The sequence below is a fragment of the Sceloporus occidentalis genome, unplaced genomic scaffold (assembly GCF_023333645.1).
Source record: "Sceloporus occidentalis isolate IW3139 unplaced genomic scaffold, rSceOcc1.0.p SCAF_6, whole genome shotgun sequence".
NCBI classification, from domain to species: Eukaryota; Metazoa; Chordata; class Lepidosauria; order Squamata; family Phrynosomatidae; genus Sceloporus; species Sceloporus occidentalis.
In genome coordinates this window covers 10,005,345-10,022,667 of record NW_028316986.1, presented here as the reverse complement: position 1 = coordinate 10,022,667, position 17,323 = coordinate 10,005,345, and the positions used below count along the sequence as shown (strand labels likewise).

The 17,323-nt window shown below is 41.4% G+C and overlaps 1 protein-coding gene across 1 annotated transcript in view; it reads left to right on the top strand.

Annotated features, from left to right (window-relative positions):
- The first annotated feature begins 1,008 nt into the window (after nt 1–1,008).
- The window catches only part of LOC149310412 (poly(A) polymerase gamma-like), a 31,131-nt gene continuing 14,816 nt past the window's right edge, over nt 1,009–17,323 (top strand). The window contains exons 1-10 of the mRNA XM_089528286.1: nt 1,009–1,055; nt 2,917–3,072; nt 3,578–3,644; nt 6,921–7,002; nt 7,088–7,197; nt 8,340–8,393; nt 9,325–9,436; nt 11,748–11,837; nt 14,586–14,724; nt 15,976–16,048. Coding sequence (XP_089384412.1) covers nt 1,009–1,055; nt 2,917–3,072; nt 3,578–3,644; nt 6,921–7,002; nt 7,088–7,197; nt 8,340–8,393; nt 9,325–9,436; nt 11,748–11,837; nt 14,586–14,724; nt 15,976–16,048 — 930 coding nt within the window. The remainder of the gene's footprint in view (nt 1,056–2,916; nt 3,073–3,577; nt 3,645–6,920; nt 7,003–7,087; nt 7,198–8,339; nt 8,394–9,324; nt 9,437–11,747; nt 11,838–14,585; nt 14,725–15,975; nt 16,049–17,323) is intronic.

The window sequence follows — 17,323 nt, the reverse complement described above, 5'->3', positions numbered from 1 at the left end:
AACAACAACAAGGTGAACCTATCACATGGTTTTCTGGGGTTGAGAAAGTGTGACCCTGTGGGTTTCCATTGCCAAGCAGGGATGTGAACCCTGATCTTGAGAGTCTTAGTCCTATGTTCAAACCACTATGCCACACTCGCTCTTGGTATGAGGTTGCCAGGGCCAAAATACCCAAAATGCACCAGACCCCACCTGCCTTTGGATGTTAAGAAGGGTGAGCACTGGCTAGTACTTGGATGGGAATTGGCTGTTGTTGCTGTGTGCCTTCAAGTCAGTTTCAGCTTATGGCAAACCTCAGGCGAACCTGTAGTGGGGCTTTCTTGGCTAGATTTGTTCACCATTCCCTTCCTCTGAGGCTGAGAAAATGTGACTTGCCCAAGGTCACCCAGTGGGTTTCATGGCCAAGCTGGGAATCAAACCCTGGTCTCCAGGGATGCAGTCCAACTCTCAAGCCACTATTCCATGCTGGCTCTCATTCCAGGTGCTGTAGAATGTATTTCAGAAGAAGGAAATGGCCAAACCACTTCCGAGGATTCCTAGCTTTAGAGTACATCTATACTATAAAAATAATTCACTTCCATAGAATCACAGAATCGTAGAGTTGGAAGAGACCCCAAGGGCTATCCAGTCCAGCCCCCTGCCATGCAGGAACACAGAACCAAAGCACCCCCAACTTTGACACCATTTTAAATGTTGTACCATTTTAAAACATTTTGACACAGTTTTTGACAGAGAAGACTAAAGACCTTGTCAAAGGACGAATCCCAGGGTTCCCTAGGGTGGACCTGCAACACTTAAAGCGGTGTCAAACTGCATTATTTCTACAGCAAAGATGCATCTTCAGCTGCCTAAGAAAAGGTACCTGGGATGGATGGGGAAATGACAGACGCAATCCCACACTCGGCCACTAGAGGGGGGTGCAATCACAGCTGCGCTCCCTTATATAGGAGTTGGAGGAAAGGAGGCTGGGCTTGGATTCAAGTCTTGCGTGTGCGTTGGAAGCTGTAGATGCGGGCAGAGCTTATGCAGGCGTTGGGCATGAAGGAGACGCGGGGGTGAGTGCTCTCTGGGCAAAAGGAACGTCCCCAGAAAGCAAGCTGAGAGAAGCCCTTGCAACCCAAATTGCAAAGATTGCTCTGCAAGGGTAACCCATACATATATCAGGAGCTTTAGGGGGGAATAATGCTGGTCTCCTCAACTGCAGGAAGTGTCCTTCCTAGTGGACCAGGTGCACTTGTTCCTGTTTGATGCATGTGTATGTGTCCACACGTGTGAATGGAGAAAGGGGAAATGTACTTAGCGTTGCCTTTCCATTTTCTTGCCTGTATTGCTTAGGCTCTTTTCTCCCTACACCTGAGTACAGTTCTCAGCTGACAAGCATATGGAGGCTAGTCAGCAGAGAACTGTACTTTGTGGCTGGATTTGAAGAAGATGTGAGTTCAGGGGTTTCTGGACTTGAGGTTGGACCTGGTATTCTTGAAAGCTGATAGATTGGACTTGTCACTCTTGGAAACTGATAGGTTAGACCTGGCACACTTAGAAACTGATAGGTTGGACCAGGCACTCTTGGAAACTGAAAGGTTGGACCTGATATGTTAGAGTTGGAAGAGGTCACAAGGACCATCCAGTCCAACCTCCTGCCATGAAGACACAATCAAAGCTCTGATGGCCATCCAGCCTCTCTTTAAAAACCGCCAAAGAAGAAGACTCCACCATTCTGCAAGGGAGCGTGTTCCACTGGCAAATTGCTCTTACCGTCAGGAGGTTCTTCCTAATATTGAGCTGGAATATCTTTTCATGCAGTTTGAATCCATTACTCCAGATCCTATTCTCTGGAGCAGCAGAAAACAAGCTTGCTCCATCCTCAATGCAACACCCCTTCAAATATTTAAATGGGGCTATCATATCACCTCTTAACCTTCTCTTCTCCAGGCTAAACATACCCAGCTCCCTAAGGAGCTTATCGCTCACCTTTCAAAACCAGCTCCAGCCTCCTGGGCTGGAGCCGGGACACAGGATGGAAGTGGGGATTATCGCAAACTAAATCGCCACTGAAACACCAGCTGCCATCAGCCCGGGTTCCAGCCATGTCCAAGTTGCACTCCGCCAATACTTTTATGAAGTCAGAAGCTTTCTAACTTCTAAAAAGTGCTGGCAGAGCACAGCTGGAAACTAAGCTGAAGGTGGCTGGCAGTTCAGCTGTGATTTAATGAGTGAAAATCCCCACCTCCATCTCACATCCCGGTTGCAGCCCAGGAGGCTGGAGCCGATTGAAGAAGGCGAGCAATAAGCTCCTAAGTGTCTCCTCATAGAATGTGGTTTCCAGACCCTTCACCAATTTGGTTGCCCTCCTCTGGACATGCTCTAGCTTGTCAACATCATTTTTGAACTGAAGTATGAGATCATTTTAAAAAGTTGAAAGGAGCGGCATTTGTAAAATTTCAGCTATCACTTACATCAGAGAAATGATGTTGCATTTATCCAACTATAACACAGTGGTTCTCAAGTTGTGGTCCTACAGATGTTTGGGGCTTCAACTCCCAGAATCCCTGACCATGGCTGTGTTGGCTGGGAATTGTGGGAGTTGAAGTCTAAAATACGTGGAGTACCAAAAATGGAGAGGCACTGTTATAAGGAGCTGGATTGCTTTGTATCCTTTGACACATGTGATAAATAGACTTCCTAGAAGTCTGAACTGATATTACTAGAGGTCTTTATCACAATGTAGATTACTGAGTAAGATTGCTTTTCCTATAGAATGTCACTTCAGATGTAAAGCCAGCCCTGTTAATAGTTCTTGTTTTAGTAAACATAGATTTTAAAGCGGTAAGTGTTTTTCTTAATACTCAACAAGGGGATTGTGGAGGGTGGATGGAGAGAAATAAGATGTCTTGTCTGTATGACTTTACTGTGTAGACATTATTTGGAGACCTGGCCACGAAAGTTCTACGGGATCACTTCTCCAGTTAGCTTGGCTCTTCCAAGGGAGATAGATTACATCTACACAGAGAAGCTGGTTGAAGCCATGATACCTTTTGATGCATTTGAAGATGAGAAAGAGCTGAATCACAGGTAAAAATGAACTTGCAGAGTTGAAAATTGAATACATGTTGAGCCTCCCTTATCCAAAATGCTTGGGATCAGAAGTGTTCTGGATTTCAGATTTTGTTGTTGTTATTATTATTATTGATTTTGGAAAACCTGTATTTGCATATACAAATATAATGAGATATCTTGGGGATGGGACCCAAGTCTAGACACAAAATTAATTGATTTCATATATACCTTATATATATAACTGGACTATAATTTTATATCATATTCTTAACAATGTTGTGCATAAAACAAAGTTTGTCTACATTGAAACATCAGAAAGCAAAGCCACCCATGAAAAAGGTCTTGGTTTTTGGAATATTTTGAATTTTGAGATTCCAGGTAAGGGAGAATCAATCTGTAATGATGTTTGGGTCCCTGGGGTTATGAAGGCATCTACAGCTTAAATCTACAGCTGCATTATATATATTTTAGCATCAAGTTTCTTAAATCATGTTTGTTTTAAAATCTTTCCCCATTGTAGGTTAGTCGTTCTTGACAAACTAAATAACCTAGTCAAAGAGTGGATTGCAGAAGTTGGTAAAAATAAGGTAAGAGATTTGTCATTGTTGTACTCCTTAAGCTGGTCTTATTATTTGAAGTCTTGTAACTAGAATGCTATAGTTTTAGCTGTGGGATTCTTACCGCGTTTAAGCCTTCTGCCATGATCTATGTATTCTGAAGTACTGAAGAGGACGACAGATCAACTGCTATACTCAAGCATCTTCCATTTCATCTCCTCAACCCCTGATATAATCTTCAGGGCCTGTAATAAGCGAAATGTGATGGCCGCTATATGATTATCACCTGAATTTCATTTATGTGTCAGCACACAAAATGGAATCACTACAGAGCCTGGTTACTGGAATGCTTCTACTTATTGAATCTATACATGTCAGTTAGGTCAAAGTAAAGGTGTAATTAAAATTACCTTTGGTTGCAATCTGCACTGCAGAAATAATGCAGTTTGGTACCAGTTTAACTATCATGGCTCCATCCTATGGAATTCTGGGATTTGTAGTTTGTTGTGCCAGCACAGCTCTCTAGCAAAGAAAGCTAAATATTTCACAAAACCTCAAATCCCAGAATTCCATACTATTGAGCCATGGCAGTTAAAATAGTGTCAGACTGCAATATTTCTGCAGTGAAGTTGCAACCCGTCTCCTAAAAGGGGTTTCTTTCTAGAGAAACATGTGTGACGGAATATATTTCTTTTCAGCTCAGGTGCTCAAGGCAATTCACAGCTAAACATAAAGCAACTTATAGTTTAACAGATATGATGCAAAAACATAAAGGGGCAGGATCGGAAGAGGAAATGATCAAATGCCAAAAAGTGTGGCTGCTGCAGAAGAGAGCTCTGGTGGCAGGCAAAGGCAGTTGGTCCTAACCAGGGACTCATTGTCTTGCTCCTAAGAGCTGTATCACATGAGGTCGGGGAAAGCCAAAATGGACCAGGAGCATACCTCTCCACATGATGTTGTAGGATTTCTGTTCTCTTCATGAGGGAGACGGTAGTAAAAGCATGTTTTTGTCATACTGGAAAAATCTATTCTGCAAAAGACACGCTTTAACAATCATCTCAGTCAGGAAAGAAAACGGAAGTGCTACAATGGGATATAGAGAGACACATAGAAAACTGCTATACTCCTGTTCTGTTTTGACTTTCTTTTCTCATGTGATAAGTCTCTTAAGTGACAAAGAATAGCCAAGTGTCTACAATCCTTGGATGGGGAGCAGTAAAAATACAGCTTGTAAAGGTTTTTTGTTTTGGGGTTGTTGTTTTTTGCTATGGACAGAGCATTCTGAGAGCAATAATTCAAAGTCTTTGGCTAAAACTACATTTTAAATCCAAATCAGCCAGGGTGAGAGGGCAAAATGTTAAGGTTGGTACAGCACTCCATTAAAGATTGGTGTTATAAATAAATATTAGCCAAATGCTGGAGAAATTTTAATGAAATTGCTACTCTCTTCCACATGCATGCATGGTTCAAGAGTTTAGGTCCAGACATTTTGATGGAACTGGACAAAATGCCCAGTCAAAGGATTGTGGTGCATCCTCAATGGCTCTGCTCTCACCTTTTGTAAATGAAAACGAAGACTGTATTTTAATCTTTCTCAGATTTGACTGTGACAATGGTGGTTGCTCAGAAGTGGAAAGATTTGTGTAACATCATTAAACAATTGCAGGAAGTCCCCACTGATCTGACAGGTTAGGGACAGGACGGCTATCAAAAAGTGGAGTTGCTTGAAAAGCAGAACCCAGTCTGTTTTAGCTTGCAAAAACTGAACACTAGATGGTGCCAAGTCAACTGAGAGGAAGAAAACAGTATGCGAGTAGAGGTTGAAAGAGCAGACCTGGGGTTGAAAGTGCGGTAGATGGCTATAATGTAGAACTGTTTAAACAGCAGAACGTCCCAAACCAAGCCATTGAAAAGAGGAGGAATTTTTCCACAGTAGGGAAAGGTTTGGTTCCTTACATGTATGGAAAAATTAACGTGTCAGATCAGAAACTCTAAAAAAGAACTTCATTTCCACACACACACACACACACACACACACACAATTCCATGTTGATTTCTTGAATGGCATTTTAATCTGAGCCATTGTTGCTAGACAATGTGGAATACAAAAAAAATCTCTGTATCAAAACATATGAATGCAACATATTAATAAATTATTTTAAAAACAAATGCTTCCTAGGGATGTGATGGCTTAGTTGTTAAGACGCCAATTCTGATGATCCCAAGACAGGAAGGTTGGCAGTTTGAGGCCTGAGGCATGATGGGTTGAGCTCCAGTCACTAGTCCCAGCTTCTGCCAACCTAGCAGTTCAAAAGCATGCAAATGCAAGTAGATAAATAGGTACTACTTCAGTGGAAAGGTAACGGCATTCAGTGCAGTCATGCTGGCCACATGATCACCACAACAGGCCTTGAACAATGCTGGCTCTTTGGCTTAGTAACAGAGATGAGCGCTGACTCTACAGTCGGTTATGATTAGACATTTCATACCTTTTTTAATGCTTTCTATTTCCTTGCCCCTCATTCCAAATCCTGGCAACAGTGGATATAATTGTTTTCACACTGTACAGATGCATCCCACACCTGTGAATCTGCCTTATACTGAGTCATATTATTGATTGTTGTAGGATGTTCTGACAGGCAGTGGATCTCCAGGAGTTTAGGAAATATTTTTTCCTAACCTTATCTGGGGATCCTAGGTATTCTCAACTGCTCCCCATTGTCTGAACATGCCTCAGACAGGGCTAGTGTCAGATTAAGTTCAGAAAATCAGACTTCAATAGTTAAAACTCAGAAAACCTTTAATCAGTAACTATAGATCCAAGCCAGAGATGTTCATTGTCAGAACTGACCAGCAAGTATTAACCTTGCCTAATTAAATGGTGCACAATTTAAAATTGAGGGCAGGCTCAATTCCCATCCATTATAATAAATACAGTTACCCCTCATAACACCCCTTCTTTGTTATTACTATTTTTTTTCTCTTGCACAGCTTTGTGTAAGAGACTTGCTTGACACATACCTGTCTCCCCTCAAGTATTGTCTTGGCACCTGTATCTGAGATCACTGTGTCTCAGCCTTAGCCTTTTCTACTATATAACCCATCACACCAGCTATCCGACATTTTATGGCAGGCAAGGCATTTACAGTTTCTGACAGTTGGCTTTGTGTACCATGTTCAGGCAATTGTAGAGCTTCTGTGGTGCCCAGATATTCTACATGCAAGCACATTTCTTGGTATGATCATCTTTGGCAAATAAATTTGGCTTAGATTTTAAAGGTGATAATGTTTCCAACTTCCCCACAGAACCTCCCACCTTCAGTCTCTTTGAGTTCTAGCGGCAAAATACTGACATTTGGTTCCTATCAGCTTGGTGTGCACACAAAAGGTATGATTCTTGTAATCAGTGTTGAATTATGGAAAGGATCATCCTAAACTACCAGCAGTTACTAATGATCTTTTGTCCTTTATAGATGCTGACATAGATGCTCTCTGTATTGCCCCTAGACATGTGGAAAGGTCAGACTTCTTCCAGTCTTTCTTTGAAAAGCTAAAACTTCAAGATGGCATCAGAAACTTAAGAGTAAGCTGCTTGTTTCACTTCATCCAGCTTTTGTTTGTATGTGTAGTTTAATTGTATGTGCATGGCTGTGGCACATGTAGGTTCTACTTGAGCAGCTACAATCAACTCGTACAAACTTTTTCATGGACAAGTTTGGCGACTGGCAGTTAGTTTGGGGTGGGGGGGTTAGCCTGGGGTTTGAGAAGAGTGCAGGTGGAAATATGGTTGAGAAGGGTTGGAGTGAGAGAAAGGAGTTTGAGTTGGGTGATTGATAAGGACCCATTTTAGCCTGAGAAGGGAGATTGTGGTGTTTCAGATATTCAGTATATAAATAATCTGGTGTTTTATGTTTAATTTCTATAAAAAATCTTTTTTTATATACACTTTTCGCCTCCAGAATTGCTATCATTCTGAAAGCTGGGTTTCAGACAAGGTGTGTTGTGGTGGCAGCATTGAAGATAGAAGGGTGGTGGTCTCTTGGGGATAAAAGTAGTATAAATCCTCATAGGAAGATTGAGGGCATTTAGACTAATCCTGCAGTTGGTGTCACACAAGGAAATTCTTACATGTGTCAGAGATGGGGATCAGAGAAAGCCCTCCCCATGAATATTTGCAGGTGGAAGACTTCATATTTGGTGGGTTAAGTGTAAAGACCCCAACATTTGGCCACAGTGGTAGGCACTGGTGCGATTGTCTCACACTTGTTGTATACAGTGGTGGGATACAAGAGGCAACCCTCACATAAAAGGTGGGAACCCCATACCTGTTGTAGGCAACAGTGGGATATAGACATAGATCCCACTTTTGGTGACAGCAGCTGGATTACTTGAAAAGAAATCCCACAGAGGTACTAAGAGGAATGGCCTGATCTGTGACCCAAACTGAATTTACTATGCAGATTATTTTACCATATATCTACATAATATCCAGCAAGACAATCTAGGTTCTTCAATTTACTTCTGATGTCTTTGTTGTCTGTTTAATGCTGTTGAAATCCTAAATTTATTGGTGGGCAAGCCTTATTTGACATATATAGAAAAATTAATTTCTTCAAGAAATGGAGACACCCAGGCCATGAATTTCTTAGGGAGAAACAGAATTCCAGAAATTATCAGAAAGAATGAAACTTTCAATGAAAATTGTTTTTACTTTCTTGTCTGCAGGCAGTAGAAGATGCATATGTGCCAGTAATAAAATTCAGATTTGATGATATTGAGGTAAATTCTTTAATTTTGCTTGATTTTATGTATGTATGGAATAAACTTGTCCTTGAGTTGGTATTCGGCACAAATTAGATAACACATAAGCTGTGGGATAAAGTGACAATCCAGAAAGAGACTGACTCATTCATCCTGGTGGGATTGTAGATGATTTATGGTAGATTGGCAACGTTTTCTGACTTCCTATTGTTGAAAAATGAAAACTACAAAAGGTCTCGTAAGAATAGGCAGGTGGAATTTTCAAAATGTCAAAAGTAAGATGTCATTTTTGTGCTTTATATATTACCTTGAAAGCCAGCATGGTGCAGTGGTTTACGTGTTGGACTATGACTCTGGAGACCAGGGTTCAATTCCCAGCTTGGCCATGAAACCTATTGTTGACCTTGGATATGTCACATGCTCTCAGCCTCAGGGGAAAGCAATGGCAAACCTCCTCTGAACAAATCTTGCTAAGAAAACTCCATGATAGGGTCGCCATAAGTTGCAAAATGACTTGAAGGCACACAACAACGACAGATATATCAACTTAGGTTGCAGTTCTGTGTTGACTGGAAGATTCTGCAAGCTATAGTTTCTAAGAGTAACACACTGGAGATTCTCATAACTACAGTTTTATGTGTGTCCAGTTAACAAATGTTAGAATTCCTGGGTGTGGGGGGAAAGATAGAAATAAATCCAGGAACTTTGAAGTACTCCATACCAGGTGTAGTAAATGTGAGCAACCAGAGGTAGTTATGTCGGTGTCCCACCGTGTAGTGATTTCTTTGGAACTGAATTAGCTATAGATGATGGGTACCCATAGGTATTGCCCATGTTCATTAAAGCATTTCTGTCCCCATAGAGCTAGTTGTATCAGCCATGCTTGATACTGGGAAGCCATTAGAAGGAATCACTGTTGAGAAACTATTTTTATTTCTTACCTTTTCAGATTGATCTTGTGTTTGCAAGGCTGGCGCTTGCAACCATTTCTGATAACCTGGATCTTCGAGATGACTCATGTCTGAGAAGCCTCGATATAAGATGTATTCGGAGCTTAAATGGTAACCTCTTACATCTCCAGAAATCTGATAATGGCTGCTGAGTGCTGTTTCTCACATAGTTAGAAGTCAGATGGATGCTGTTAAAAAGCCCATTAAAACATAAAGCACATGGGCTCCTTTGATTATACAATTTATGGTGCAACCAGATGAGTCTTTTAGCATTAAATCTCCTTGACTCATAAGCAGAATTTTGTGGAGAATCCAGGTGATATTTTCTTCATCTTCCAACTTTCTTTTCATATTGCTTTTGTAATCTCCCCCTGCCCCCCCCCCCCCAAAAAAAATCTATTAGGAAGAAAAAGTGGAACAGCTTCACAATGGTTTTTGAAAAGTAATGCTATGTCTGGAAACACCCATTCATGCAACCGTAAGAAATGGTGTGCTTTTACTATTAACAAACATACAATTAAATACTTGGTTATTAATCCAGGTAAGCAAGTATCGGATTGCACTAACAAAGTAACTAGAGTGTTGTTGTTTTTTAAATTTAGTATAGTTGTATTAGATGGGCCTGGATTGTTCCAATATTGCAAATGAAGGTTGGGAGGAAGTGTGTCAAACTGAAATGGATTCAAGGCCCAAATTCCAAGTGCACTAGATACCCATGGCAATACATTCTGTTTAATCAAAAGAGCTATACCCCATTCTGCAGCTGGAAAGTTTTCCAGAAGTAAGTCAATGGAACAGGAAAAAAAGATCATTGACACCCATTCTCAGTGTTTATTACAGTGTTTGTAATAACAGCTATAATCAACATCTTGTCATGGCTGGGTAACATGGAAGTAAATTCAAAGAGGTGCTGTTCAAAATTATTGGTGTCTCAGTTGAGAGGGTACAATGGTTCTGTTTTTCCTGACCTACAGCATGATTTAGGAGATTATCACATGTCTATTTTTGCCCGATCTGGGCACGGGCTGGAACAGGTGAAAACGGATCTTAATTCAACCCTTTATGTCCAACTCAGCTGCATCATGTACCTGACCCAGGTACGTACTTTCCGAAGGATGAGAAAGTATCTTAGATTCAAAAAGTGTGCCAGGAGTCTGGATCGGGTATGCGATGCAGCTGAGTTGGGCAAAAAGGCATGTGATAAGATCTGTTTTCACCCATTCAAGCCCATGCCCAGCCTAGGTCTAGATTGGGCAAAAACAGGCATGCGAGGTAGTCACAACTCTATTGCATTTGGCCTAAAGGCCTTTGCGAAATCTTTCATCTGCCCACTTACGAATTAGTGAATTGCAAAATAGATGCTCCTCTTCTTCCATTAGGGATGCATCTGAAAGGTAAACTCACTGGTCAGAATCCAAAGAGGTGTTCTACATGTGCTAGAATAGAAAATTGTTTCCTCTGAATTGTAGGTCCCTGTGCCTCAAAAGTATTTGTTTATTTTCCTGTACTTCAGAGTTCAGAGCAAAATAGTCTCCTCTCCTCATTTTATTGCTATGAAGTTACCTTGATTACAAAGACTGATTGGTTCAATGAATGGGCTTCTGTACTTGAGTTTCCCCAGTCAGTTTCTAACTCCATATCAAATAGTTTTTGGAATATCTGAAAGCTTCAGAAGTAGGTTACAGTCCAGAGGCATAAATTAATTCAACTGCTAGCAAGCAAAGGTGCGGATTGTTAAATCCTGGCCACAACATTGGAAACAAAAAGGTAATGCATGTTGGCCAACAAAGGATTCTTCTCTTTGGTCCAAAACACACTGCAGAAATAATCCAGTTTTAATCCGCCTTAACTGTTTTGGCTCAATGCTAGGGAATTCTGAAAACTGTAGTGTTGTGAGACATTTAGCCTTCTCGGTCTGAGAGATCTGGTGCCAGAATAAGCTACAATTCCCAGGATTCCCTGGAACTGAGCCAGGGCAGTTAAAGCCCTCTCAAACTGGATTATTTCTGCAGTGTGCTTTGGACTTCCCTCTCTCCCTCCCTCTCTCTCAGACACACACACACACACACACACACACACACACACACACACAAATAGCTCCATCCATATGCCTAAATCATATTATTTTCATTTGGAGAATTCTCTATTCTGACTCAGAGATAAAAACTCAAACCTCATTTCCTAGAGTGGCACCTCAAGGAGGAAATATTATTCCAAAATGTCCTGTTGTAACCAGGTAGGTTTAGCATTTCCACTTGTAAAATTGTCCGCCCAAGCCGTGTTTTGCAGGATGACTTAGTCAAGGAAAAAAATCATCATATTCTGCACTGTATCTTTCTTTGTGATACAATCCTGAGACTTCTTGATATCTTGGTTTGACTTTGCCTCATTTAATGTTGAAGCCTTTAACATTTCCTGGCAGGTTTCAGAGTCACTGAGGAGATACTTCATTTAGTACCAAACAAGGAGAACTTCAGGCTGACGCTCAGAGCAATTAAACTGTGGGCAAAACGTAAGTACTTAATACATCACATTTCGTGCTATCAGCTCTATGCTTAATAGTCCTTGAAATGACTCTTTAGGCTAAGCCAAGTGAGCTTGTCACATATGCATGTTGCCTTAGAATCTGCATAATGGCCATTATGCCCCAAATCCCAAGGATCTTTCTTGAAATTAGTTTGTATGTTCTCTAATGGACACAGAGAAGCGCCTACAAGTAGGTTTCATTTTCCTGCTGAATGCTTAAAACCAGGCTGGGAGGGATATAGTGGCCAGGCAATGGAGCATTAGTATTTAATACTGGTTCTCGTGACCTGCTGCAGATGGTATATGGGACCCATGTGAGGAGTCAGATTTCAGTCTGAGATGGGCTTATCTTGAACTACACTTCCATAGGGTGGAAGCAGTTGGCATTCTGAAATCATCACACTAACAGATGGCTGTGGACATGTCTGGGGAAAAGTGCTCACTTGGAAAGCTCATAGGAAAAAAGAATAGATTCCACATGCCCTTAAGCAGTACTTAAAACATGTGTCAGTATTGTGAAACACCCTGTAGCGATAATGATAGCTTAGGCTGTCTGATACGGGTGAGTGTTAGGGTTCCCTCCCTCAATGTGCCAAAGACTGGCACAATATTTGTGCCTGTTGACTGCAACTATTTTCTTTCCTTCTTGGAAACTAGGCATGGGCCAACAGCCAACAAGCTTTTGGACTGGCACTGGTCCATTGAATATTGCTTTGAGTAACATTACTTTAGTCAGTGCTCTCAAACAATGCATACAAGTGTGCCTTCAAGCAATGCACATATTTGGAAAAAAGCAATGCACACTAATGAAAAACAAACACTGATGCAGCTGGGCACAGAACAGTTCAGGTGGGGTGAGAAGGTTCATGAAAGCATACTATATAAATGTGCACATCTGTAGAAAAGACTGGGATGCAAATATCCCAGTCACTCAGTTACTGCTGTCACCTAAAAATTTACGATCAGTGTACAGTATGATTCCTGTATCCATGGGACCAGTACCCATGGTTTCACTTACCAGCATCTGAAAGAATATATTCTCTCTATGCATTTATTAGGAGCTTTAACACAATTATATGGTATGCTTCTTCTGGAGGTTGATTAGAGTTACGGTAGAGGACCTAGAGATTCCTAGAGTGGTGTTCTCTCTAGGCATTTTCTAGGTCATCCAGTGTGATTCAATGATATGCTTTCACGAAGTCACTCATTCCAATAGGGTTTACTATTATCCACGGTTCTGCCTTTCCACAGTAAGGCTAGGAATGTATTTCCTGTGGACGTGGGAGTTGTATTGTATTAGTCTGGAAGCTGGCTCTGTTTTAACTGCAGAGAGCCACTCTGCTGTGCTGGTTTGTGTGTTGGACTGGGACTCTGGGAAACCAAATTTCAAATATCTGCTCAGTCATGCAGACCCACTAGGTAACCTGGAACAAGTCACGCACTCTCAGCCTCAGAGGAGGGCCGGGGCAAATCCCCTTTGAAGAAATCTTGTTAAGCAACACCTTTGTTAGATTTGCTTTAGGGTCACAAGAAGTCACAGACAAACTGAAAGAAATAAAACATCAAGAAATACATTTTTATCTTAACTGTAAGTAGAACTGTGTTCCAGCATATCTTAACAGCATACTGCATAGAAAGCCCACTGTTCTTGAAAGGGTGTTCTCTGGACAGAGCTGAAACAAGGATGCTCTGAGTTACCAGGTGCCTGTCTCAAGATATCAAATACTAACTTCAGCTGCCTTGCTCATTATGAAAATTGGAGATCACCATAATGGTCACACTTCAAAAGAAACTGTTGCATTATATATTTAAAAAAATACTAATGTGAGATTATACATGTAAGTACATGCATGAAAATGCTAGCCAGAAATCATGTGAAGGTGCCAGTTTCATTTCCTTCAAGTACATTGGGATTCACCAGCCATCATGGCTGCTTATCCATTGGGCAGATTTACAATGTGGGGCCTGCATGCATGATTTAAATGACAGTCTTCAGACCAGAGCTTGGGATAGTTACTTTTGGGGCGCAACAACTACCAGAATCTCAAGCCAGTGAGTCCAGTGGCCACGCTGGCTAGAGCATTTCAGGAATCATAGTTTTAAAAAAATCTGAGTTTTTTTCATACCTTGTATTAGTAGAAAGGAAAACAACTTGAATGTAGTGCCCTGGGGCATAGAAGGAAAGGGGTACCCCAAAAGGAGATAGTTTCAGAAGCAATCTGAATTAAAATATGAATTGCTACATTAGATGAGAAGCTCTTAAGCAGTACTTTGGTATACTCTTATATTGTCAGTGAGATTAAAATTGGTGTTTGTGGGCTCTCCAAAGGGTTGGATTGTATACAATGTGGGTGATCTGGGATCACATCTCATTATTCTTTTTAGTTCAGTGAAAAAATAGTTTGATATGGGGCAGGATGCCACTGGGAGTTTATATTGCTGGGTGAAGTTCTTCAGTTCCATTTTTGTGTTCCTCCTGTAAACCACATTCCCTGTGTCCAAAACGACAGTTTGCTCCATCAGGTAAAACATCCAAGTGCCAAATCCTTGATATGGATTTTTCTAACTTTTAAAACAGGAGTATCTGAAGATGGGCTCTTAGGTAGTTTGGCTTTCAGTCTTTCTGAAAATGAAATGAAAAGTGTAATTTCACAGTTTCTTGCTGGAGGAGGGAGAGAACGTGAGCTAATCTGAAATTGTCTGTAATATTGATTGCCAAATTATCTGCCTTTAGGACGTGGCATTTATTCCAATATGCTGGGGTTTCTTGGTGGTGTTTCTTGGGCCATGCTGGTGGCGAGGACATGCCAGTTGTATCCGAATGCTTTGGCATCGACACTGGTTCATAAATTCTTTGTGATCTTTTCTAAGTGGTAAGTGTCTGTTAATAAAGCAACTACAGTGTGTGCAGGACATACAGACCATCAAAATGTTACCACTAAGTTATGACTACCAAGGAAAGCATCCGTGTAATTGTCCATTTCACAATACAACACCCTTGGCATTTATTCCAGATAGCTGAAAGCTGGCTACAAAAACAGTGTCTTTCTCTGTTATTCACATTGGTTCTATGAAAAGATTTTTGCCTGGCTCAAAATATATGTTGAGGGCTCCTCCTCTGTTATCTTTAAGGGGCTTTTCAGTATATGTGTATTATATTCTGCTTTGTTAATACTGTATTATATCGGCTCATGTTCTCAGGCAAATAAACCGTGGAGGACAAATGAGATAAGATGCTGATTTGAGTGTAACAAAAGCTTTATTTTACTTTCTTAAAATAAACACTCCAGTTTTCCTTTGTCAAGAGAGCACTCAAGAAGCAGGTTTAGCTCATCCTCACCCTCAGTGTTCCCTGAGAAGCCATAGGCTTGAGCCTTGCTCCAGGCTAAGGAAATTATCACATGAGGGACGGGGTGTCATTGTCCCATCCCTGTCCTATCCTTCCCACCCAATTGCAGGAAGGACTTTCACACATGACCTGGCAGGGAAGCCCCAGTGAAAGTGATCTCACGAATCACTTTCCTTCACAAATGCTCTGAATCCATCATTCAGGTGCCCAGGTAGCATGAGTGAAAGCGACAGCGCAAATCACTTTCACATGAAAGCGGGCCTGTTATTTGCAGTCTTTTGTAATAATGGAAGAACCCGTTATTACCATGATGGCTGAAAGTGCTTTCAGCTGATGGCACTTTTCATCCCACTTTCATGTGAAAGTGATTCTCGCTATCACTTTCTCTCTGGTCATGAACAGGGTAAGGACAGGGGAGCGATCCCATCCCTATCCCATCCCAGTGTGATAATCTCCTCTGTGTCCTCTCTACTAAAGGAAGGTACACTGAATGGAAAATGTGTCTACACAGGTTTGTTGTGTGAATTATGCGAATTTCTGTAAGTTTTCACACATTCACGTTGATACTTAATTATCTTCACTTTCTTGCTCAAATTTTCTAACATAAGTGGGAATGCAGGTATCGTGTGTGAATGTGAGAGTATATGTAGATATCTGCAGAGGTACGGTAATATTCCTAGACTGCGGTGGACAACACATGCCTATGGATAAGATGGGGGAACATCTATGTCAATGCACCTGCTGCAGCCTGCTTTCACTGGTCTTTCTCTTGCAGGGAATGGCCTAAACCTGTCTTGTTGAAAGAACCTGAAGAGAGCAATCTCAACTTGCCTGTCTGGGACCCCAGGGTTTGTATAATATACATAGATAATCCTGCCTCCCTTGACAGGAGCTCATGTCTCAGGGCTGCTGTCTTCTTGACAAAAAAGGGGCTCTAGAGCTGGTATAATTTCCTTTCCTGGTCAAGTCCCAGCATTCTCCAGCTGGCATGACCAATGGTTATGCTAACTAGAAGATTCTGTCCAAAAGAATAATGTTTCCAAGTTACTAGAAGTTCCAAGTGGTTGTCTGAACGGGGAATTGGGTATGCTTAGCTTGGAGAAGAGGAGATTGAGAGTTGACATGGTAGCCATATTTAAATACAGAAGAGGTGTCATGTTAGAAGAAAAAAAGCAAGCTTGTTTTCTGTTGCTCCAAACACTGGAACACAAACCAGTGGGTTCAAATTACAGAAAAAGAGATTCCACCTAAATAACAGTATGAGTTTTTCATGGTGCATTGGACTGCCTTGGAGAGTGGTCGATTCTCAGTCTTGGGTGGTTAGATGGCTATATCTTGTGAGTGTTTTGGTGGTATATTCCAGCATGGCGGGGTGTTAAGACTACATGGCCCTTGTGGTCTCTTCCAAGGTTCTATTTACCATCCATTTTCCTGTTGCCATTCACTCAAGAAACTTGTGTCTTTTGAGAGAGCCACTGACTTCTGTGCAACAACATTCACTTCACCCAGGGGAAAGTTACAGTATTACCTAAATAGCCTAAAGGGACTGGAAGCTATGTAGGATTGGTGCTGATTAGTACATCAGTGGGAGAGCACCAAGGAATCCCAGATGCTGCAGCCTACAGTATATTTCAGAGGAAAGACCTGGCAAACCCACCCCTGAGTATTCCTTGCCCAAGAAAGTCCTATGGGGTTTATGGATTCACCATAAGTCAACAGGCAACTGGCAGGCTCAAACACACAAAGTTATACGGGTAGGTGGCAAAATCTTATGGTACCAGTTGTTCTTGCTTCATCCAAGTAGGCAACATAGTGAACACAGCATAGAGTTCACACACAGAGGACTGTGCCCCTTATCAGTATTTTGCTGCCTTGAATTTTGTATGTTTTCATATTATGTAGGATAAATGTTTGGGTACTGTTTGGAGGACCAAAGCAGAGCTTAGAAACTTACTTTGAGGGGCTACAGGGACCATAATGGCTAGGGGAGTTACAATCCAAAAAAGCTACTTTTCCAAGAAAAAAAAGCTGGTTATATACCCCAGAGTGAACAGGGCTACTTCCTCTGCATCTTATATTACTACCTAACACTATTTCGGCACCGTTTGTCCAAATTACTGAAA